Raw genomic sequence first — 24185 nt, 5'->3', positions numbered from 1 at the left:
TTTTAATACTTATATTGCACATGTTCCATAGGGAGATGCATTGAAATCCACACAATGCAAAGTCCATAAAACAAAACAAAAGTTGCCCGTAAAGGTTGTTAACTTTTCAAAGTCTTTCGATTTATCATCGTCACCCTTTCTCACTACTAACCAACTTCTTCCTTTAGGGAGGGGTGGCCAGGAAAGTTCGTTACTTTCCAAGGCCTTTCTTATTCCCTACCCTCCCCTCGCTACTAATCAACACCCCCCTCCCCCCTGCGTGCATGGGTGGTCGGGGTATGATTCTATCATTCACGCGAATTTTCGATCCCATGGAGGAGGGGAGGGGAGGAGGGTACCCAGTATAATAGACTATACGGGGAGGCTACCCCCGAAAGGGATTCCTATTTCAGGATGGAGACATATCATGAAAGGGAAGGGATTTTACGAGCTGAAGTATAGAAAATAGTAGGGAAAACTGTCATTTAGGTATTTAAAAGGGCCTTTCAAAATGTCTCGAACAAATCCAGACCCAACGAAAAAAGATAGTGTTTCTACTGTAGGTATGTGAAAGGGTTAACATTTCCTATGGAAGGTAGAAGAAAGGGTTACCTTTCCTGTCCAAAATGGTATATACTAGGGTAAGGCTTTGGACCTCGGGGCGAAGCCTCACCGGTTCACAGCCTATATTTGTGGCCCTTTAAAATACTAAAATTTTACCTTTCGCTTCTGCAAGGGTGGAAAAGTCACCCGATCACTATAAAGAGGAGAACGCAAAATTTCGCAAATAACCCTCCAAATTTGAAACACCCAAAAGCTGCTATAATAAGCCCCGCCGAATATAACCCACGGGGTCTTATATTCGGGAATCACCCTCAAATACAAAATAAACCAAACCTTTCACACGTTAGATTTCTATGAACTTTGAGCTACCGTATAAACTACAGTATATATAAACTACGGTATGAACTATAAACTGGTATGACTTTACGGTATGCTCGGTATTGCATGTTCAATGTAAAAGTTTATTGCAGTCGTGTTTAAAGTTCAGAGGCCGTTTATACGTTTCCCCGAATTTCTAGTTAACACCCTAATATTATTATTTGCACATTGAAAAATTGTCAACACAAATTTCCCTCCAATTATAAGCCAAGCCAATTTTGTAACGCAAATTTCTCTCCTATAATAAGTCCGTCCGAATATAAGCCCCTCAAAAAAGTCCTTTGAAAAATATAAACCCCGGGGCTTATTTTCGGAATTTTAAGGTAACTTTATGCCCAATCGACAAGAAGAAAGGTCATACTTCCGATCCCTGTACCCCTCTTACAACGGATGGCTGTTGCCTTGTTTCTTGACCTCCTAACCTTATGTCGCCTAGACGCCTCAAGGATGAGTTCTAAAGCTGGATTACTGACCAATAAATCTATATTGAATATAAATGGCAACCGTAGACAAGAAGATTTCAAAATACCTTTGAGGATTTATAAGACAAATATTGATTGTTTTATACATTCGGAGCATTTGATAAAATAAAATTAATCGGAAAGAGAAGATAAAGGCGCACATGACCGCCATTTTTGATGTGGGCGCTAAAGATAGGCTCCTTTGGAACATGGTTAGTAAAGCGACAAGAGCACGTGAACACGCGCAAAAGGCGTCTACCCCGAGGAAATAAAAATAAATAAATCACTTCATTTAAGTGTCAATGCATTTAGCGCAAAGCACTTATTGGGGACACTTTCCAGATCGAATTGGAATGTAGAATTGTTTAGAAGTGTAGAGAAGAAGATTTCAAAGCATTAAATGAAACGCGCGTAACGAGACGCGCGACACGCGTTTCGCGCCGGTGAATGGCAACTTTCGTGCGCGTTCACGTGTTAATCTCTCTCAATAATCCCTTCAAGAGCTTCTCGTAGCCAAATTTCGAAGTAGAGGTAGTTACGTCGCTGGCTTAGTTGCAATTATACGGCATCCTCCAACAAGGCCTTTCTCAAACAGTCTTTTAATTGATGTATAGAAATAGTGCAGACCGTCGTAGGCATCTTGGCCGATCACTCGGACATGGCGCTCCTTTTGTTGGCTGAACTCGAGTAGTCGCTTTGAAACGAACGAGAGGAAATCCTTGGTGAGATCCTCAAACTGAAACCAAACGAATATCAACAATTATTAAATACTGACTCATTGGATAACTCAGTTCTAGAGTTTTGATTGGATTGGCGGCCATCGTGTATGAGCCATTATACCATGCCCCACAAATATGGCAAGGGTACGCGTCAGAGGAAAAGAACAGTTTCCTGGTTGTGTACCGGTTCAGATAGTCTCCCTCGCAGCCGTTTTTTGGGCTGTCATGCAACGCTCCCCCGGCTGTCCGGGAGCGTTGCGTGACAGCCCAAAAAACGGCTGCGAGGGAGACCACAGTTCAGACTGCACAAGCCTACTTTGGTCCCGTACAAGCATTGTACCAGAACAGCTTGAGTGATTGTTGTACAGTAAACTCAAGCGAGGTGCTAACATCTTACTAGTACGACTCCAAAACGTAGACTATCTGGTTCTTAAACAGGCACAAAAATTTGCACGGATAGGCGGTCTGGCTAACAGGTGCGGCGGGAAGAGAAGGGATATTTAGTTATGGATTAAAGTTGAAACACTCTTGCTATGGCTGTGCTGTGTTTACCATCCATCAAGGGTCCTTTTAGAGTGTAGGTGATGACATCACAGAAAAGTCTTGGATAATGACGTCACAAAATTGTATCGAAAACAACGCCAAATATCGGTGATTATCGTATTGGTATCGAATCGATTTGAAATAACTGGTATCGATCCACACTAATAGTGAAACCAAAACGCATCCAGCAACAATTCAAGCTCGGATTGAGCAACGCTGCGGCACTATAGCGCGGAAAATCAACGAAACATGTATGAACAATCAACAAACCAAACAAACCTGAATATCAGTGAATCCCGCTTCCTTTAGAAGGCTCATGTAAGCGTCTTTTTCTGGCAGGTTCTGCATATATAGATCTCTTTCATAACTTTTTTTGTCTTCTTCCGTCAAGGTTATACCAGTTTGTTGAAAGAAATCTTCTATGAACCTAAAAGAAGATCATTTCATTTAAATAAGGAATACGTATAATATATGTTAGGCCATGCCATTAAAATAGGTTAATCAAAGTAGACAAAAAATTAAAAAGTATTGGAAAATGTACTTACTTTGAGTTAGTTACAGATGAGATAAGTAAACCTTGAAATCTGTATAAGCTGGCTTATTCTAGCGGACCTTTTCTGGCAGTGGGGGGGGGGGGAAGGGTTCGTCCGACCACCCCCCCCCCCAAAAAAAAAAAAAAAAAAAAACCACCCCAGCCTACAGGCCTGCCTTGTACTGCACAATAAACAGCACCACAGGAGAGTACTGCTCAGTAGCTTTTATTTTAATCATAGCACTTCAGGATTTCATCCACAAACTCGAAAGTTAGAAGCACTTGTGCAACATAATAAACAGCACCACAGGAAAGCACTGCTCAGTAGCTTTCATTCCGAAATAGTCACAATTTAGGGTTTTATCCACAGACTCTAAAATTAAAAAGAACGATTTTGTCCAGCATAATAAACAGCACCACAGGAAAGTACAAACTTTCCTGAAGTCTGGTTTTGATATATAACCACCGTTAAATTACGTTTTTGGTCCATCCGTTTGCTCAGTAGCTTTAATCAAGTTTACATGGTCAGACAAGCCAAATATCAAAGATGCAAAAATCTTACATTTTTCCTCCAGGTCTCAAGGTATGACAACATTGTTGAAACAATCTCTTTTTATCCACAATGTGCAAAAACACCAGCCAAGAGACAAGGAAATCAAATTTGTCAGCTCCTGACAAAAAAAAAAGATATACTAAATTAAAATCTTCAAGTAGTCTGAAAGAGTGGCCCCGGATTGCATTCTGTGGTTTGTTTTTGATAGTGTTCTAAATTACTTAGTAGAGAATGAAGGATAACGCTTCTGATAGACAACAGTCTGTATTTTTTGCCTCGGTCCTTATATCACACAAATGTGACTAGTAGTCTTTGCATGAAATGCTAGCAGACATTGAGGAATGGAAAGGGAGAGACGCGTGCGAGAATTCACGCTCTTGCGAGTTTGCACTTCAGGGATGGCGCAGTGGTGAGAGCACTCACCTCCCCACCCATGTGGCCCGGGTTCGACTCTAGGCATCGACGCCATATTCGTTTTTTATTGCGTTTAAGCTTTTGTTAGGTGACTGATTTGGGTCTTCCTCTCAGGAAAATGTCAAGAGATAAAAAGAACGTTTGGCGGTCTACCATTTAGTTAGTGAATCAGTCAGTCAGTCAGTCAGGTAGTCATGCTTTCAGTAGAAGCTATTTTCACTTAATTAATGATTCTATAAATAGACATTATAAAGTCAATCTACCGGTCATGTGACCAGCTATTATTGAGCCACTGTCAGAGTCCGTGAATTGTTTGGATGGTTAGTAGGTAGGACAGTAACTTGATGGTTGTTCATCAGTTGGCCAACGCCAGCCAGCAATTCATTTAGTCAGTTCAGTGTTTGGTATACAAAGTCTGCAGGTCTGTTAGCCAGACTGTCAATTGGTCTGTCCACCCATCCTTCAGTCAGTCTTCTAGTTAAGTCAGTCATTCCATCAGACAGTATGTCATACAGTCAGACAGACAGTCAGTCAGTCAGTCAGACAGACAGTAAGACGGTCAAATCAGTAATCAGTCAGTCAGTAAGTCAGTAAGACGGTCAAGCCAGTCAACAGTCAGTTCACCCAGTCAGTCAGTAAGTCAGTCAGTCAGTTAGTCAGTCGGTCAGTCAGTCAGTCAGTCCATCAGACAGTCAGTCAGTCACTCAATTCAGTCAATTCAGAATTGACTCATCATGGCGTCATACTTTTCTGGTTTGGCCTTTATGAAGCAGTACCAAAGATCAGTTGCTAACAATTCACTAGTTTCTCAACCATTCATCTCTATGAGCCTACCCAAGTCTATTTGCAGAAAATCCCCAGTGATATGCTTCACCTTTTGCTCTAGATTGCATCTCTGGGTCAGGTTTTCTGCTACCTCGTGCAGATCCTCTTGTAGCTCAAGTGCAGTGACAGTACAGCTAGTTGTGTGAGCCAAGTGACGGGCTGGTCCACCAAGACCTGAGCCAACATCAAGGATTTGGTGGCTTGAGCTGAATATAGGCAATAGTGAAGAAAGTATCGAGTATTGTGATTGCAAGTATGGCACACTTAGATCAAACAATGTCACATGGACTTCTAACCATGGTATAAACTAGGCTTAAGAAGTTGTGGTGCTGTCTTCGGTTTCATTGTCCTTGTTGTTATGGGGGAGGGGAGGGGTGGAGTGGCATCCTCCAAGATACAATGAAATTCGTTGTCGCGTGCTCAGTAACGTCCTCCATAAAATGTCCTATCAGGAAATTTCACGTGCTAGTCGTGCAGTGACGGCAAAGAAATGTACCAAAAAGTGTCATGCGCGTGCAGAGTTGTCATTTTGGTGAGTAAGCCTGTTGCTTTACCGACGATCTCGTTGCCCGTCACCGTCGTCGTTGCTAAAGCTCCCTATTTATATTTTTATTTGCTAGCGGCCATGTGGAGTACAGTAGCCTGAATTATTATTGTTTGAGCTTTGTCTTGAAATAGATACACAGACGACACTCAGGCAGGAGAGCCACTCCAACAAGAGCCAATAACAGTGGTCCCCTTACTTTTAAAATAATACATAAAACAAGGGGAACGCATACATTAATTATCAAAAAAGACTAGACACAACACGACGGCTGCCACATCAAACTGCGGGCGGCGTTGCATTTAGGGAAGATAGGCCTCCACGATCTTATATCGTCCTGATCAAAGTGTGCATGCACAACTTGCCAGCCTCTAGATCACATTACCTTATTCCTAGTGCCTCTACTGCCTTGTCAATAGCCTGGGTGCCAAAATAATGCATCTGATCAAACTTGGAGAGATCTTCAACTTTTAAGGGATCCCCGTCATTGTATCCAAGCTGGAAGAATTAAGGAATACTTATATGTCAGTGTTGACAGCCAAAAAAGCTAAAAACCTTTCGCTAACTTTTATTCCAGTTGAAAATTTCCTTAGTTACATGTAGGCACATCCCGGTCAAGTCACCTATATGTCCAGGATTGGGAAAGCTGTCGCAAAAATGTGCTATGTTTGTAATTTTATAAACAATATTGATTTGCTATTTAAAATTATTTGCCGTTGAAGGCGAAATCCTTGTTACTTTTGTTAACTTTTTAATAAAAAAACGGACAAAGAAAAAAATTTAACACAATTTTAGTAAAACTAACAAGGATTTTGCCTCTAATGCAAATAAATGTTGTTCGTTAACAAAAATCGCAAATATAGCACATTTTTGCGACAGCTTTCAATCCTGGACATAACTCGTTCAAGTGATTATAAGGGCGCTATCTATAAACCATAAGACAGACCTAATAAAATTCAGGAGATACCCATGGGATACACTACATGGCATTCTCGCCCCCTGGCCACGCTTGCATGGCTCAACAATTTTTATCTTTGCTCTTTACCCTACTTCTCCCTCCTTCAAAAGACTGCAAGTAAACAAGAGGAGCACACCTCTTTTAATTCCTTGTTGACTCTGTCAATGTGGTCATCTGCAAATGCACAAGGAAATAATAATTAATTAGTACATCTGAGTGCAATAACAACACGATAAAAAAGTATATCTGAGTGTACAAAAGCAGTAGTTGTGGTAAGCGTTTCGGACAATTTTCAACACATATTTACCACAAAGTATAATGGTCTAAAATTTCGAAAAAGTGTGACGTTTCAAAAAAAAAGTGAATATTTCTTCACGTGCTCAATCAGGGCCCAGTTGTTCAAAACCCGTTTAAGCTAATCCTGGATTAACGTGAACTTTGATTTGAGTTTAATGACTAATTAATTAATTAGATTCTTCCAAAACTTTTGGCCCTCAGTTTTGATTTAGACTTTTCTTTAACACTAGCTGAAAGTAAGCTTTTAAAACCAGTTTAAACGAGCAATATGAAAACCTCGGTTAACTTTTAATTGTGGATTAGCGCTAATCGGCTCTCGAACAACCGGGCCTTGATCTCTACAAGACTTTACATTTTTGCTTAAGGGAGTCGCGCAGGCTTGTCACTCTTTATTTACACTTGCCTTTGAAGAATCCCGTCATCGAGTCGGGCTGGGATTTTCACGCGAAGGGAAGTTCGATTCTATGTTTGATAAATTCTTTGAATACGCCTTTGAATTTCTAGTGGCGATTTTGGCTAGGAGCCCTTTCAAATTATTTTGGCCGTAATGAGAACAGGACGAAACGAGACATTGGTTTATGGTGACTGAGAAGCAGTGTGGTTCAATTCTGTCATTTTGGAAACTTCACGTAGATTATCCTGTGAATTTTTGAGGGGGGCTAGTTAGGGGCTAAGTAAAGAATTATAGATTCAGCTGACCTCAGGTGAGCGTTTTAACGAAACCCAGTTCAAAAACTCGTTAATACTTCATAAGCCCATTTCCCTATCAAATGGTCGATAAAACATCACGTCCAGTGGTTTTAAAGCCTGCTAAAACCTCGTTGTTATTAGTACGCGGTGTTTAATGTTTTTCTCGTGTGCTAATTTCCAACGTTCACAAAAGCATCATTGTTATGAACTCTCTTGACACACGCTTTTCCAGGAATGTCTTTGAAGCCGTTCAAAAAACTCGCAGCACGTCAGTTTTATCGGGTCTAAAACCACTCGGCTGTGCCTCGTGGTTTTAAATCCCAATAAAACAGTGCTACTCGTGTTTTAAACATTACTTAAAAAAGAGGTTGAAGTGTTCAACGTTGAAGTACAAGGAGGGGTGGTTGATTTAGCCGAGACTTCGCAACACAGGAGGGGCAAGGCTAGACTTCATCACTAAGAGCTCATGACATGGTTTCGGGTACCCGAGACAACTTTAGCGAGCGTTCATGTATATATTTTTTTTTATAAGTAATAACTTTATTGAATACAGACACAATACAAAATCAAATTTAACACCAGTGTTGAGGAGACAGGAACGGCACAAAGAAGGAACTCTAACAGCTTTAATAATCGGACAATAAGAACCAAACGTTCGTAAAATGGCCTCAATCAATGGCCTTAGTTCCCACGAGTCTGCTGTAGCTCAGTGGTAGAGCATCCGAACTAGTAACTGGAAGGTCTTAGGTTTGACTCCTGATAGGAGCACTCAGATTTGCCTATTTCCGAGTATACCTGTGCCACTCGCCGAAAAATACATTATTCTCAAGATGGCCGCTTAAAAAAAAGAGAGAGAACCACACGAGGAGCAAAAACCCCCTGTGGGTTAGGGGGAGGAGACGGCTGACATTTCAGACTAGGTTTTGAAATGACGTCAAATTCGTGTGATAGAGATGGTGTCCGGTACGAAGGTCACGAACGCATCAAGATTTCTTTAATCATTAGTCAAAGACGGATTCTGAAAGCAAAATTATAACGATTGTTATGGAATTTTTCCTAAAGTTATTAAAGCTTCACAAATAGGATGGCAAAATCTATGGAAAATTATCCGAAAATGGAACTTACTAACAAACGCGAAATATTGTACCTGAAGAGTGGATCTCTGTAGCTTGTATAGGAACTAAACGACGGCGAAACAAAGGATAAACAAAATGATCCGCGTGACACCTGAGACACCCGTGACACCTAAGCTGTCAAACGATCACTAAAGGATCGTTCATTAAAGTCACGCATAATCAAGAGTCACCTAAATCACGCGATAAAAGATTAGCGGCGAAAGTGTTCAGACCAGTGTCAATTCTCTAGTTAGAAACATTTCTTACATTTTCATCAAGCAGGATAAAACCTGAAAGATCCGCAGGCTAGGGCCGGAGTCACGCAACGCTCTCCGGCCGGCAGGTCTATTCCGGGGGTGAGGGGTGAGGGGTGGGGGGTGAGGGGGTGAGGGGTGGGGGTGAGGGGGTGAGGGGTGAGGGGTGAGGGGTGGGGGTGGGGGGTGAGTTTAACAGACGTGGATCTAGACTCTCATATACGTGATAAACGAACATCCTGCAATCTCACACGAAATCACGAGTTCGGGGGGTGAGGGTACGTTTAATTTGTTCATGGCGCGAGCTGTCGGGATCTGCGATCCACCTTAACATTATTGAGTTCGACAAACACATAAAAGTAATCCAAACTGTGGCTATCGATTATTGTATTGCTTTTTTGTTTGAGACTCGTAAGATCTTGGATCTTGGATCTTGGATCGACTAAATGATACAACAGACGTCATATTTGTTTTGATTCTTCAAACTGTAACAAAACTGTAACTTTATATATACAAATAAACTTTCCCTGGTTAATCATTTACCATATGGCCTTCGAAAAACAGGTTGTTAGGCTGGTTTGTCAATGATACTAAGTGGAGCAAGCGTCAATACTACTAAATGTCGCTATTGTCATGATACAATTACAAATGTCGTTATTGTCATTACACAAACAGACGTTCTGCTCTTGAGATATGAACCCTCTTTTCTCATATTAATTCGGAATCTTAAAACTGCAACACAACTGTAACTGTAAATAATCTGGATTAACTTTTATGAATTTGCCAAAGTGGCTTGTGAAAAACCGGAATCTAGACTGATTTTGTTGAATCGTTACTTTAACTAGCGAGCAGTTTCCTTCCTTCACCCCCCCTTTTTTTTTTGGTGGGCAGGGAAAAAATGTTTTTCCCTTTTCTCGTTTGTATTTGGGATTTGAGCATGTTACATTTCGAATCTTCATTTCTAATCTTCTCTAGGATCAGAGAAAAAAGAAAGAAAAAAGTTCACTGCCTTCAGTTTATAATTTCTTTTAATTTCATATTTCCGTTTTTCCCTTCTTTGTAATCAGAGTTCCATTAATAGAAGACGGAACATAAAAATAAACAACAAACATGTTTTTAGTAACTAAAATATGCTGGTATCACTTATATTCGAGAGATAACTCTCACGACAATAAGCTCTAGTGTATTTGCCGTTGCCGATTAAGGCATTTCAATGGTCGAATCGTCCAAATGAGTAAAGCTTGAGGTTGGCCGCTGATAAGATTGGTCCTTAAAATTTTTAACGTACGTGCGTAAATAAAGCTGAAGTAACGTGTACTGGGACTTCAGTGACACAAACAATTACAGCTGACGATAAAATTATCAATTCAATTCGAAAAACAAACTTAGCACATAAATTTTTTACGACACTTTCTAATTTTGCATATTTCGTGAAAACGGGAAAATTCAGTGACGAAAATTAAATTAAGTGACTTGCCGTGCAAGCCTTTAGAAAATTGGCCAAAGTCAAGTGCTGCGATGTACACTTCAAAATCTCGAAATTCACGTGTCGCGAAAAATTCATTTAATAATGTACACAAGCCAACGAATCTCATGTTAGTGGTGGTATTCACTGTAGTCATGTTGGTGCTTACAAGCAGAACTATACTGAACGAGGATGCACAGGAGGAAATTTCCGTCCTTTGCTGCATGCAATTACGATGACATTTCTATTTTTATGTAATTTTTTCAGTTTTCGCTCGCACCAATATGATACCGTGAAAGTAACCTGCATGGATTACATCTTGACTTGTATCCCCCTCAAGAAAATTAAGGCATGGGTCTCTAGTTATTTACTTGAAAAAATAAGAGGGTGGCCTATCATCTGAAGATTTAGCCGTAACTTCGTGGGACTTTGGCAGAGTAACATGGTTGCAAATGTCAAAGTATCGACATACACGATGTATGTAAATTGAGTTACGTGGTACGGCCATAACGTCGTGAGACTTTGGAGAGTAACATGGTTGCAAATGTCAACATATATGAGAGTAAATGAGAGTCTAGATCCACGTCTGTTAAACTCACCCCCCACCCCCACCCCTTACCCCTCACCCCCCACCCTCACCCCTCACCCCTCACCCCCCACCCCCACTCCTTACCCCTCACCCCTCACCCCTCACCTCCGGAATAGACCTGCCGTCTCCGGCCAGAGCGGCTGCGAAGGAGACTATACTAAGCGAGCATTCATGCATATGAAAATTGCTCGCTTTACGGAGACAAAGGTCGCAAAGATGATTCTGAAATATTTAAATCCTCAATTCCCCTTCCTCTTTGTATATATTTGTTTAATTCGACTGAATATAGTCAAACTTCGATTCATTCTTGCTCCAGTAACTGTTTATAGAATATTAGTTTAATAATTAAATATTCATTCCACTCCGAACCGAGTTGTTCTGTTGCTGTCATTATATATCTTTGAGTCGTTCTATCCTTTATTTATCACTGTGGGAATATCTCTAATAACTATCACTTCTTGTGAATAAATATGCGATTGTACGTAGACCCAAAACCTGGAGCTCAAGTAAATACGTGGCATTTTATTTTCAGCTGTATTTTGTTCTGTATCGTCTCGGGTCAGTGGCCGAATCAAACTATTGATAAGGAAAAGTTGCCTTACTGCAAGGGTTCCATGAGTTGTCTCGCTCATCTGAGAGGAAAAGTGAAATCTTGAGTTCATTCATATAAACGGTTGGCAGAACTGTTTGAAGAAGCGAGCGAAAGGTAAGCTCGTCCGACGACTCGTTGGGAGGGTTGTGTCGAGTCATGTCAGGGCTCCGAAACCATATTTCGAAATCGACCGCCTTAAAAGAAAAGTTAAGTTGTCCCTTAATATAATTCTCAAATTAACTGCTTAATCAGTTACTTACACAGCTTCATAGATTTGATCTCCTTGGAAGCGTCCATTTTGCACGGAACTTTATGGGCTCTTACTCAAAGAGGGACAGCGGTATCCCAAGCATTAGATCAATCGAGGGGAGGAGAGTAGGGGGTGGGGATTGGGCTATTAAGGACAATAATACTTTTTAACCGTTGAAGGTGCAGTTTACAGTGGTTTAAAAATAAAATTTATAACTTATGTCTTTTATTGGTGCGCTTGAGTTTTGAAGTACTTTTCCGTGTTTTCAAACATAAGAAGAAGAGGATTATAAAAAAATGTCATCTCCAAATTAGAATTGGGGGCTGTTTGGAGATAGACGGGGTGGGGTGCGTACGTGAGGGGTACCTTTTTCAGACTGGAAGCATATAAAGGGTAGGGATTTCACAAGAGCTGAAGTATAGACAAGAGTAAGGAAAACTGCCATTTAGCAAGAGCCTTGCGTTTAGATATTTGAAAGGTACTTCCAAAACGACTCAAACAACAGACCTACCGAAAAGAGATTAGACTGTTCACAGTCCCCCTATTTTTCCGTGGGATTCTCGAGACCGGTAAGCTTCGATGGAACCGCCGCCATCTTGGTTTATAATAGCGAGCGCGATCTGGGGAGAGTGTCTAAACTACCGAGGGGAGGTCCCGAGGGGAGCGGGAAAGGGTGTTAGTATAGTGGGGGAGGGGAAGCCTCCCAACTCCGCTCCCCACGGAAAAATAGGGGGGCTGCGAACAGTCTAAAAAGGGATGCAGTGTTTCAATTTGACTGTACGAACGAGAAAGGGTACCAGTTTCTATGGAAGAAAAATCAAAGGGTTACCTTTTCTGTCAAAGATGGTATATAAAAAGGGTTAGGGTTTGTGCCCTGGGACGACGCCTCCCTCCGGGCCGTAAACAACTTTCTTAAGTAACCCCCTCCCCCCGGGATTTTATTTCATGCTTGACATAATTTATTTAGCCATGGTCAATCCTTCAGAGTGCCACCGGTGAAACAAAACAGATATCACATCTTTTTGTTACTTTTATTCATATGAGATTTCATGTCACAAACAACTGACAACAACAACAACAAACTCGCATTTAAAACAGAACTGATTTGAAAAAAGTTCATTTTTTGTCACGCAATACCTTCTTTGGGTCGTCACGCAACTCTATCCCCAATTGGAATAGGAATTGCGTGACAAGCTGCGTTAGGAGGTTTCGTCATACAAGGTCGACAGCAGGATTTCAAAAGGTAATTAAAACTGGGGTTGATCACTTCTTTATTTCTTTATTGGTCCGTCACGAACGCATAACGAGAATATGAAATGTTTTCTTTATAACAGAAAAGGGATGATAGCTTTTCTTCGCTTTGGATAATCTTTGAACTCTTTGCGATAGTTGCGATGTTTGCCCATTGCCCACACTGCCATCTGGTAGAATCCGAACAAAGTAAATAGGACAGCTGCAAAAGAAGGCGAATAACAATTAGAACTTATCTACTAAACCAGATAAAGTGGTTCCAGCTTTTGAGTCCGTGCACGAAATCCTTAAGTGTTACAATTCAAATGAAAGCTACTTTCCTGCATGTGGTGCTGTTTATTATGCTGTACAAGGTGGTTCTAACACGAGTCACTGACTCAATTCCTATGTGGGAGCGCTAAAAGGACCATTTTTGAGATGTCGTTTCCTGTGGTGCTGCACATTAGGCTGAACAAGCGATTCTATGGATCTGTGGATGAAATCCTAAGGCCTAACTATCCGACAAATGGAAAGCTACTGAGCAGTACTTTCCCGTGGTGCTGTTTATCATGCTCAGTGTACAAGGTGATTCTAACTTGTGAGTCTGTGGATGAAATCCTAAAGTGTGACCATTCAAATGAAAGCTACTGAGCAGTACTTTCCTGTGGTACTGTTTATTATGCTGTACAAGGTGGTTCTAACTTTCGAGTCTGTGGGTGAAATCCTAAAGTGTTACCATTCAAATGAAAGCTACTGAGCAGTACTTTCCTGTGGTGCTGTTTATTATGTTGTACGAGGCGGCTTTCGCGTTTTATTGTGCTTTTTTACGGTACCTGTTAACGTCTGAGTCATCACAGAAAACGCCATCCAAGAGCCAACCTAAAAAGGAAAAAAACGTAACTTCAATTTCCAGGTCTCGGAAGGAAATAAAGAAAAAAAAAGAGAGAAACGATTTATCGGTGAGACACACAGTGGCTGCAGCCGTCAGGATCTGTACAACAACAACGTAAACTGTTGTGAATTGAAGGCCATTCCCAGGAATTTCAGTAAACGTGTACCTTTCAAAAGCTCTATTTTCACTGGACCCTAATAACCCGCAGCTGCATTGTTTCTAGGATTGGGAGCATTGTTCTGTTGTTCGTTCTTTTGTTCTCTCGACCAACCATGTATAAGGTGTTGCAAATGGTACACGTCGCCGCACGAATTTAGTTCCTGTACTGTGCAAATTGAATGAGTTGAAATAATCGCGAAGTCGCTCAAGTAATCTGAATTTAAAGATTTACGTGTTGAAGTTCCCTTATCGCGTGATTTATATGTGTTTTTCAGACACATCCTCGTGCTTGTTCAGTTGGAATGGTGAACGATGGAGTCTCTATGGTGATTGTTTATTGGAGTTACATCTTAGTACCTCGTATGTGTAGTTCGGACAGGAAACAAGCGCGAACAATTTGGTCATCGGATTGGATGTTGGGTAAGGGATTTTCCTCTCTTTGGAACCTGCAAACGAGATTAGAAAAGTTAGGTATCTACATGTATTTCTTTCAGTCTAAAAATGCTGGGGACAGGTCTAAAACATGCCACCCATATCATACAGGGAAGGTGTGTTTTATTTCAATGATACTGAGATTTAAGCACGGAGATAAAAATGGTAAAATTCGAAGCACCATTCAAGTTCGTGGGACAGATCCATTAACTGACTGGACGAGCGATGTTTTCACGAGCTAGGGGCACTTTGTTGTTTGAGTTTCGTTTGAATTCCTTTGGTCGGAACAAAACTTTTTTTCCGGGTATAAATTTCTTAGTACCAGAGCGTTAACAAGTTATACGATTTTTGATACGCTCGTTGGAGCGCATCGAAAAATTTAACTTAGTCCTTTGCAGCACTTTGGCGTCAATACGCGACCCACATGCTTTTTTCATAAATTATGGGCTATAACTCAAAGAAGATCCAACATTAAAAAAAAAAAAAAAAAAAACAGTCGGAAACACCCATATGCAAAGTTTAAGGTAAAACATCTTGATATGATCTGTAAGACAACAGATACAGTACGGGGAAAAATCGAACCCTGTTTCAAATACAGCTGTAACACAATGTAAATTACCAACCTGCAGGCCTCAGATCCCGCAAGGCACAGTGGATGACAAAGTTGCCGTACTCATTGAACTGGTAAACAGAGAGGAAAACGTAAGTGTTTCCTAGCAGGATAGAATACAATTAACTTCATTCTCGGATGGTCCGAGGTCTCTCGCTGAGGGAGAGGTCAGCAAGCGCAGTATAAACCTGCACCTTTCAAAAGCTCTATTTTTATTGGACTCTGATAACCTGCAGCTACATTGTTTTTAGGGTTGGGAGCATTGTTCTGTTGTTCGTTCTTTTGTCCTCTCTACCAACCATTTAAGACGTTGCAAACGGCGCAGGTCGCCCTAGCAAGCGACCTCGGACCCACTGAGATTCAGGCTAGAGTACGATGAGACAGAAAAATAAGCTTCACGCCGCAAAAAACGGTGAAACACTGCACATGATTTCTATATTTCACCTTGCGTCCACTACTGACTTGGTTGCGTCAATAAATACCGAATTATACAAAGTGTGACGGAGGATAACAAGTGTGTAATGTGCGACTTACCAAAAACAGAGCTAAACCAGCGTAAATTTGGGCTTCTCCAAACACTAAAAAAAGCGAAAATAACGAGAAATATATTTTTATTAGAAACATAAGGTGCAACTTGCCCCTCTCAACCACAACTGACAGCTGTACGGGTAACATGAACCTAGTTTAATGGCCTTAGCTCCCACGAGTCTCCTGTAGCTCAGTGGTAGAGCCGTCCAAACTAGTAATCGGAAGGTTTTAGGTTCGACTAAGTACTGTTGGGAGAACTTGGATTTTCTCTTACTGTGTAAAGCTGTGTCATTCACTGAATAATACGTCATTCTCATTCATTCACCAAATACACCATCACATTTTATTCCACTGTGCATATGCCACACATTGACATTCCAATCCTAGCAGTATGCAGGATGTTTGTCCCATGAACCTAGTTTAATGGCCTTAGCTCCCACGAGTCTCCTGTAGCTCAGTGGTAGAGCATCCGAACTAGTAATCGGAAGGTCTTAGGTTCGACTCCTGTTGGGAGAACTTGGATTTTCTTTTACTGAGTAAAGCTGTGTCACTCACTGAAAAAATACATCTATCAGTTAAAATTGCATTGTTAGCAATTTGTTTTAAATTCACAAACAACTTGAAAATGACACCGAACACAACAGAAAAATCATTAAGTAAGAAAAAAAGCATTATTAAACAAGAAAAACCTACTTGGTGGTGTGTATAAAGGATGATTGATAAAATATCCAACGAAGACGCCATAACCCCTGAAAAACACATCAAGATCGTCATCATCTCTGCGGAAAGCTGCATTTCCTCTTTTCACCTGACCCCCAGGGGGTTTATAAGAAAGGGAAGGGGGAGGGGTGGGTGGCAGGCTCAATAATTCAATAGTTACAAGTCCAAATTTGAAGTGCACAGGAAATACAAGATCAAAGGAAGATATACAAAGAAGAAAAGATTCAAGGCAACAGTCAACATAATGGGACCTCACGGGCCAGAAATTTTAAATTGAGCACCCAAATGGCCTATCTGTATCTCTCATAATTTTTTTAAAAAGAGATTGGCTCAATTTTCAATGAATTTTCTCAAAAAGTAGGTGTTTGTGATCAATAATTTTATTTCCACATGTTCGACTAAAATTGAGTTTAAGTGACTATGAATAGGGCGTCCATTCTGGATAAAACCTTGGTCTGAGGTGATGACAAAAATGTTTTAAAGTTACAGTTACAATGTGTTTACATTGAAAAATGTCAGTCAATTTACTAATTAAATATCTAAATTCTCAGGTGCTCTGGGGAGTTGGCTGGAGGGTGTAAAATGGGGAGAGGGTAATTAGAGAGAGAGGGCTATATAGACAGAGTCAGGAATATATGTAGACTAATACAGATTCCTCTACCAGATAAAAGTATCAAGTTGAGGACACACAGCTTCAAAACAAGTTTTCACCTTGAGAAAAAGAAACTTGGCTGAGTTCTGAGAGCTTTGTGTCCTCAACTTTTGACATTTACAACTTGTAGAAGAAGAATCATAATTTAACTATGAATAATATTAGAACTCAGTTGGGGAATCTTCAGACTTCTAGACATAATCCAGTTCTACTAAGAACAAAAATAGCTTCTACTTTTAAATGAATTAATGATTCCTTACCCATAATAAGTACAGTTCTGTGCACAGAATTCCATGTAGGAAGAGGAAAGTAAAAAAAAAAAAACACATTAGTTCATTTGAATTATTACTGCACATTTCTTTCCCTCCTGTCTCCTTACCAAGATCACCCAACAAGAAGTAAGAATCCAAATAAATAAGTAGTAAAACTTTCTTACCTTAAAAAGATTGAAGAAGGGCATTGTTGCATGGGAAAATCGGTGAACGAAAATTGTTTCCAACAATCTTTTTGCAAAATGCCCAGACCAACATACTGCAGCAATACTGCAAGAGAAACCAAAGGGACAGTAATCTACTCCCAAAAGAAAACAGTTATTTCATGCACAATATTTCAGCCAATACTATACTCCATCTCTCTCAATTTAGTGCCTCTATTTGAGTAGGCACTTCCCCTATGTGATGCGCCGCATGGGGAAGGGGGGAGGGGGGGGGGGGGCCAGTGGTTAGCATGTTAGTGACTTTGCCTGGCTATATGCAACATACAATGCAGCTTTCCTTCCAAGGTGCAATAACCTTTTGCCTATCCGTTCCAAATCTTAATAAAACCCCTGGTAGGGTAGAAAATATTATAGAATTTGGAATATGTCATACATAGCAATGAAGATGATTGAGAATGATGTATTATTCAGTGAATGACACAGGCATACTTGGAAAAAAGAAATGCGAGTGCTCCTATCAGGAGTCAAACTTAAGACCTTCCGATTACTAGTTCGGATGCTCTACCACTGAGCTACAGGAGACTCGTGGGAGCTAAGGCCATTAAACTAGGTTCATGGGACAAACATCCTGCATACTGCTAGGATTTGAATGTCGAACGAGTGGTATATGAAAGAAATGTGATGGTATATTTCCAGCCTGGTGAATGAATGAGAATGATGATTATTCCAGAAAGTGACGCAGGCATACTCGGAAAAAAGAAATCCGAGTGCTCCTATCAGGAGTCGAACCTAAGACCTTTCGATTACTAGTTCGGATGCTCTACCACTGAGCTACAGGAGACTTGTGGGAGCTAAGCTCATTAAACTAGGTTCATGGGACAAACATCTTGCATACTGCTGGGATTTGAATGTCAATGTGTGGCATATGCGCAATGAAATAAATGTGATGGAATATTTTTTTATAATGATGTATTATTATGTGTTACATACTATCCAAGGAAAGTGAAGGGTAATCAGAAAAAAAAAAACACTAGATTTTAACTTTAAACAAGGAAAGAGTGAACTTACTGCACAACAGGAGCATAAGGTTTGCTTGCTGCACCAGACCCATAAATAAAGGAGGGTCGGAGATAGAGAAACATGTACAAAATTAAAGGGCTTGCATACTCCGCTAAAAATACCTGAAAATATCAGAAACGAAAAATAACAGTTCTACTAGGATTACAATTCTTGTGCTACACATGGTCAGTTAAGTTTAACGTTAAAATAAATATTAGATTATTTGTCAATGTCAAGCAAATTGTGTGGTTCCAGAAAATATCCATCCTCCATGAAAGGTTTATTGTTCTGCACCCCTCCCCTCCCTCCAGGAAACTCCAGTTTAGCTTCATACTTTGCTTCTGAAATTTTGACTTTTAAGACCCCCCCACCCCCCACTAGGAATTTTTCCGATGACCTTTCCATGGGGTGGGTATGAATTTTTGCATGAGGCCTTCAATTTAGTTAGAGAACATTGCTGTGTTTCTTTATTTGTTTTATTATTATATTTCTTTTGCTGGTTTACACTTGAAGGGGTGCATGGATTAAGGCCCTAAGTGAATATTGATGTAAGGTCAAATTCTCCTTTCGTTTCACAAGCGAATACAATGAAAATTGGAAGGAGAATCTAGCAATTTATCAGAAGTCACTTAGGGCTTTTTTCCAGGCTTCAAGAAAAATGAAACCGAAATATTCAGTCAGTGAAATTCAACTGAGACGGTTATACTCTCAGCACTTCACTTATTACAACCAAACTAATAAAAAAATAATATGTTTCTTACTGTTCTCCAGCTTATTTGGGGACCTGAAAATACCAAAGTGATATAAAGTTGTCTCAATAACAACATTTATTTAAAAATATATGTTGAGAACTTGCAGGTAGAAAAATTGTACACACAGAATATATGAAATATATGATAAAATGCTACCTAAGTCTTTGAAGTATAATCTGCCTCCATCTTTAACATTTAAGGTCTCCAATTTGTCCTCATCTTTTAAAGACTTTCCTCCTTAAATAGTGGAAAAGAGATTGCAAACAAATAAAATGTCAGACAAGTTAAAAAAAAAACATCCACTGAATACTTGAACAGTATTAAATAATTATTTACTGTTTCAATGTCCTTACTTGGCTCAAGACGAAATGACTGTCTTTCAGGGTAATATGCAGGAACTGAATAAATAATGGCAAAAACGAGTTTCAACAATGCATACAAGTTAGGTTTAAAATGTAATTAAACATCTCAGTATGCACAAGGCCTTAAAATGCATGTACAGTAGATGGCTGCCATCACAAAGTAGTGAGTAATTTGGTGCAAAATGTTTTTGGTTTAAAAATTTTCAAACCAGTTTGATTTTAAGAGTAATTTGAATACTGCAAAAAGGAAAAGAAAATTTAACTGGTTTGAAAATTTTACTCCACCCCTCCCCCCCCCCCAACCAGCCCCCCGCATGCCGTCTCAGCCAATTAATGCTTGTACATGTACTAACCAAAAGATGCACCATAATATTTTACAATGCATGTACATGTACTTACATTTCTTAAGGTACTCTCTTTTGACATCAGAAATAGTAGCAGCTGGGTCCAACTTAACAAGAAAACAATCAAGTAAATATTGTTATAAATATCAAGTAACAGTTTTCTTTGCGCTCCGTTCTCAGAAAACTTGTTGCTTCTCAGAAAACGCTACCCTGATAATGTATTTTGCAAATTAAGAACGGTGCCTACTAATAAAGAAGTATTTTTGCCCGGTTTATGACTATGCGGGAAAAGTAGATTTTAGCAGGGGCTATTGGAATCCAAAAAGAAAATTAGGGGTAACCACCCATTTTTTAGAGATAACTTAGCGACAATTATTCTAAAAAATAGTAAGATACAAAGCGATGTATGGCGTTTTTTCCAAATTGAAGCTTTATTTTCTCTAAAAAATGCATGGTTACCCCCAATTTTCTCTTTGGATACCAGAAGCGCTTGCTAAGTTCTGCTATCTCCTCATAGTTTTAAACTGCGCAAAAATATCCCTGTATTAGCAAGCAAAAGCAACAGGAAACTCGAGTATCTTAAGATGAGCACAACATATGCGCAGTAACAATAGTAGGCACCATCGGCAGTATCATGGGAGATATCATGATTTTTGGCCAAAATTCACTAAATTTAAACTTTGAACACTGTGTTAATTAATTTCTCGATCGCTAATTTAAAGAAATATTAATAGCGATTCTAAGACGAAAGGTTGAACCAAAGTATAGTACAACCGGCGATTTTAAGTGCGTTACACCAGCGAAATTTGAAAACGTCCGCCAGATGTTTTCAAATTTGAACCCCCCTTTATCTTGGTCATCTGCCGGCGAGAATATCCGTGGATAGTTTCTTTGCATAATTTCTGATAGTCTTTTAATGGAATTTTGTCATTATATCTTGGCTGCTATCAACCAAATAGCGTCTTTCCGATTTTCAATGTGTTACTAAAAATAGCGTGATACTGTCCCTTTAAAAGCATAATTTTATGAGATCAGTGAGGGCAGCCAAAGAAGCAGTTGGAGCCATGAGAGAATCTGCCAAAATATAGCTACCTGGTGATAGAATTACCAACTTAGTTGTCAATATCTTATTAACCTTTTCAGCCCTAATATCAACATGTACATTCTCCTCACTGTCCTCCATATATTTTTTATGTTACTAGTTGGGAGAATTTGTTTAAAAATCAAGGCATTTCATCTTTGGTGATTATTTCCTTTATTCTCCTCACTTAAATGTTGAATCAAGCAGCGACATCAGGGCTGTCAACTCTCCTGGATAATCCTGGAGTCTCCACATTTTGAACCGTATCTCCCGGTCTCCAGATTTATGTCTGTAATCTCCTGGACAATTGACGAAGAAAATCTGAAATGTGTAGCGTTGTTTCTGGTACTGTATAATGTACTCCCCCCCTCCCCTACTGAACCTGTGAATTTTGCCTTGATGCGACGCCTCTGTAAGGCGCTTTGTTATTGCTGGCTGGGGAAGTCATTTTCTCCATATTTGAAGACGTTTGAGGTTGACAGCCCTGCGACATTGTAAGGCGAATTTACATGTTGGTCACCACTGGGGCTAAAAGGGTGAAGGAATGACAAACATGTGACTTACAGCTTCAAGGGTACAAAGCTTCTTCTGGCTTTTGAAGTGAAAAATATCCACCTATGATTGAATAAAATGCAAAGTGTAGGTCAACATATATTTTGCTTATTGTTGGCAAATTAAGTTGTATTTTCCACTGGCTGAGGAATGAAAAAGTGGAAAATGTTTTCTCGCACACTGCTGGGGCCTGGGCCCGAGGGGTTGTTTTTTGAGTTACATGCTGAGTGTTGTTTGTCAGTTGCTGTCCGCCATTGCTGACATATATTTCAGAGCTCCAGTTCCCACCCAACCCTTTCTTTGAGTTGATAACATACACTCTGTTGGTTAGATATTCTTTTTTAAAATTGTCAGCATAGAGTCTTACTAAGCTTAAGTCTGTTGTTTAATATTACTGTATTTTTGCCTACGTTACGTATAATGTTAGGCTGAATTGGTTTGAGAAATAAAAGAGTCAGTTGGCGGTGGTCAGCTTGACAATGGTTCCCAGAGGTGTGTGAGAAAGTGTTATTGCAAAAAGTTAATTTTAATACACATTTGCTCCATGCTTATTTTATATCGAGTAAATTTTTGAAGTTTTTATTCCTATCATGATTGCTGATTGTAGACAGTGGATGCAATGACCGTCTGACCAAGAGCCAAAGTACATAAGCCTTACTGATTTTACAGGCATGCTTGTTATGATCAATAGGTTACCCTATATTGCAGACCTTTTAAGTATTTGAAATAAGCTTAGAATTTGTCCCACAAGAAAACCTAAATCAGCTTGGGCTATGTTACCACAATTTCTACAGAGTCCACTTTGGATCTTTAACAACCTGCCATCCCAGATTATAATAAACAACTAATTAAAAGGATATCATAGTTTTCAGCCACTTCACTGGTTTCCTTTTTAACGTCTACAGCACAGTAAACTATTGTTATATCATACTTAAAAACTCAGAAAAAGAAAACTGGACTTTTCTTTTGTTACTTTCTCCATAATTATTCTGGCAACAACACTTTATCCGTGGCTGAGTATATTATAAAACAATCATTCCACTCAATATCATTGTACAACAACTCAAAACCAACTTGAGTTCAAACAGCTGTTTCGACAAAGGATGTCCAAAAAAAGCGTAAAAGCATACGCGACAATGCCGAAAGATAGTCTGGCATATACCCAATAAATTTCAATAGAAGCTCAGAATCCATGCCTTATAGTGCCTCGACCGACTATAGCGAAGACTTGAGATGGCAGGCACTATATGGATTCTGAGCTTATATAGAAACTTATTGGGTATTTCCCAGACTATCTTTTGGCATTGTCGAGTACGCTTTTACGCTTTTTTTTTTTTGACAACCTCTGTCGAAAAAGCTGTATAAATATATACAAAATTGATTCTTAGAGAAATAATAGTTTCATATGTTGTAACTTCAGTGGCCCGTATATCCATGCATGTTTAGTTCCCTGCAGAATTTTCAATGCATCCAAACTACACCAGGGAGAAAAATTAATTAAAAGAGACGGAAGTTTGGAACTGTGCATATTGAAGGCCTACTAAATGTACCTTTTGGACCTGTGCAAATGACTGTCATAACTAACATGTGCTATCCAATCCTGTTTACGCTTATGATTAATTTTAACTTAAGAATATTCCATCGAGATCAACACGATGCAAAGAGTGAAAACAACAGTATAGCGAAACCATTTCGGTTACTGATTGAAGAATACAAATATGGACAAGTTAAACATTTAAAACTCTGTGATCTTTAGTAGAGGATTTCCCACTAACAGAGCCAGATGAGCGCCATTTCACAATCCAGGCGTATACTGAAAACTAGTTTTCAAATGCAGTGTGCGCAAATATTCCAAAGCCAACCTGGTACAAAGTAAAGTAAAAGTATTAAGCTTACCTGCATAGTGATCAAACCCACGATCGTCTCCTGTTTTTAGAAGGAAAAGGCAGTTTTTAGGGCAAAGAGCTGCTCCAAAGTTCGCAACGTGACAGACTCAACGTGACAAGGTGAGCGCGGTCATTCAGCGGTAATATTAATGAAACGGTGTATGTTCATGTAATGGTCATGTGGTACAACAACTCCACCGAAAAGCTTTGCCTTATTTCTCAAACATTTCTGATTCTAATTTGACCCGTCCCTGGCCTCACGTGAAGCTCACGCCGACTGAAAACCCCTCTTTAAAAAAATTTTACATCCACGAGTCCTGCATAATAACCCGTAAACTATACAACAGTTTTTATTCTTTTTCTAAAATCAGTAAACGGGTAAACAAAATGTTTTGGATAACCACTGGTCTCGCGTGATTATGAGTATCAGGCTTTTCGAAGGGGGAATGGGAGACGAGTTGAAAGGGAGAGCCTTCCTTCCCTTTCTGTCCCCTCCCCCCCTCCCCTTAGGAAGGTCTGGTCTCGCGCGCTAACCTGCAAACAAACTACCTTGGGGGTGAGGGTGGCAGAAGGGGAAAGAGAACTCGAAGGAAAACCTTGGAAGGGGAGGGACTTCTAACTTGAGAAACAGCCGATATTTTATCTTGAGATTCACAGTGCTTCCAGAAGTTCTAGAGAGAGACGCAGATTACTCAGCCAGTTTTCCGACGATTCTACAGGCTTCTTTTTAGTTGTGTGTAAAAACCCTCGTCTTTCCATGTACCAGTG

General features: G+C 39.8%; 2 protein-coding genes across 4 annotated transcripts; both read right to left on the bottom strand.

Moving 5' to 3' along the window:
* Window positions 1–1439: 1439 nt before the first annotated feature.
* Window positions 1440–11783, bottom strand: LOC146462509 (uncharacterized). Of its 2 annotated transcripts, XM_085085500.1 has the most exons (7): window positions 11733–11777; window positions 6607–6644; window positions 5898–6010; window positions 4978–5174; window positions 3739–3847; window positions 2924–3071; window positions 1440–2118 (listed from the first exon to the last, which is right to left on the bottom strand). In XM_085085500.1, the coding sequence occupies exons 1-7, from the start codon at window positions 11767–11769 to the stop codon at window positions 1918–1920; spliced, it is 843 nt and encodes a 280-aa protein (XP_084941626.1). In that variant the 5' UTR covers window positions 11770–11777; the 3' UTR covers window positions 1440–1917. The 2 variants fall into 2 exon arrangements, with proteins under 2 accessions (XP_084941626.1, XP_084941627.1); XM_085085501.1 differs by lacking the exon at window positions 6607–6644 and having other exon boundaries at window positions 11733–11783.
* A 951-nt stretch (window positions 11784–12734) lies between these two features.
* On the bottom strand, window positions 12735–23557 carry LOC146462508 (very-long-chain enoyl-CoA reductase-like). Of its 2 annotated transcripts, XM_085085474.1 has the most exons (15): window positions 23428–23557; window positions 21544–21594; window positions 19954–20005; window positions 19546–19590; window positions 19349–19429; window positions 19202–19224; window positions 18450–18562; window positions 17382–17487; window positions 17206–17222; window positions 16267–16322; window positions 15580–15623; window positions 15059–15116; window positions 14361–14449; window positions 13786–13831; window positions 12735–13175 (listed from the first exon to the last, which is right to left on the bottom strand). In XM_085085474.1, exons 1-15 carry the CDS (start codon window positions 23431–23433, stop codon window positions 13048–13050), a joined length of 915 nt encoding a protein of 304 aa, XP_084941600.1. In that variant the 5' UTR covers window positions 23434–23557; the 3' UTR covers window positions 12735–13047. The 2 variants fall into 2 exon arrangements, with proteins under 2 accessions (XP_084941600.1, XP_084941601.1); XM_085085475.1 differs by lacking the exon at window positions 19202–19224 and having other exon boundaries at window positions 12977–13175; window positions 18450–18552; window positions 19316–19429.
* Between the last annotated feature and the right edge of the window lie 628 nt (window positions 23558–24185).

This window comes from Pavona decussata, unplaced genomic scaffold (assembly GCF_977016875.1).
Source record: "Pavona decussata unplaced genomic scaffold, jaPavDecu1.1 SCAFFOLD_186, whole genome shotgun sequence".
In the NCBI taxonomy this organism is placed as follows: domain Eukaryota; kingdom Metazoa; phylum Cnidaria; class Anthozoa; order Scleractinia; family Agariciidae; genus Pavona; species Pavona decussata.
The sequence above is the reverse complement of the archived record's forward strand: the minus strand, read 5'-3'. Positions and strand labels throughout refer to the sequence as shown.

Bases quoted from the DNA above. Each gene is read 5' to 3' on its own strand.
- LOC146462509 (XM_085085500.1), bottom strand. From the start codon at position 11,769: ATGGACGCTTCCAAGGAGATCAAATCTATGAAGCTGT. The intron at 6,645-11,732 runs GTAAGTAACTGA...GTGCATTTGCAG, and splicing joins GATCAAATCTATGAAGCTGT to ATGACCACATTGACAGAGTC. The intron at 6,011-6,606 runs GTGTGCTCCTCT...TAATTCTTCCAG, and splicing joins TCAACAAGGAATTAAAAGAG to CTTGGATACAATGACGGGGA.
- LOC146462508 (XM_085085474.1), bottom strand. The intron at 20,006-21,543 runs GTAAGTCACATG...TTTCTTGTTAAG, and splicing joins AGCTTTGTACCCTTGAAGCT to TTGGACCCAGCTGCTACTAT. The intron at 15,624-16,266 runs GTAGGTTTTTCT...CGCTTTTTTTAG, and splicing joins TCCTTTATACACACCACCAA to TGTTTGGAGAAGCCCAAATT.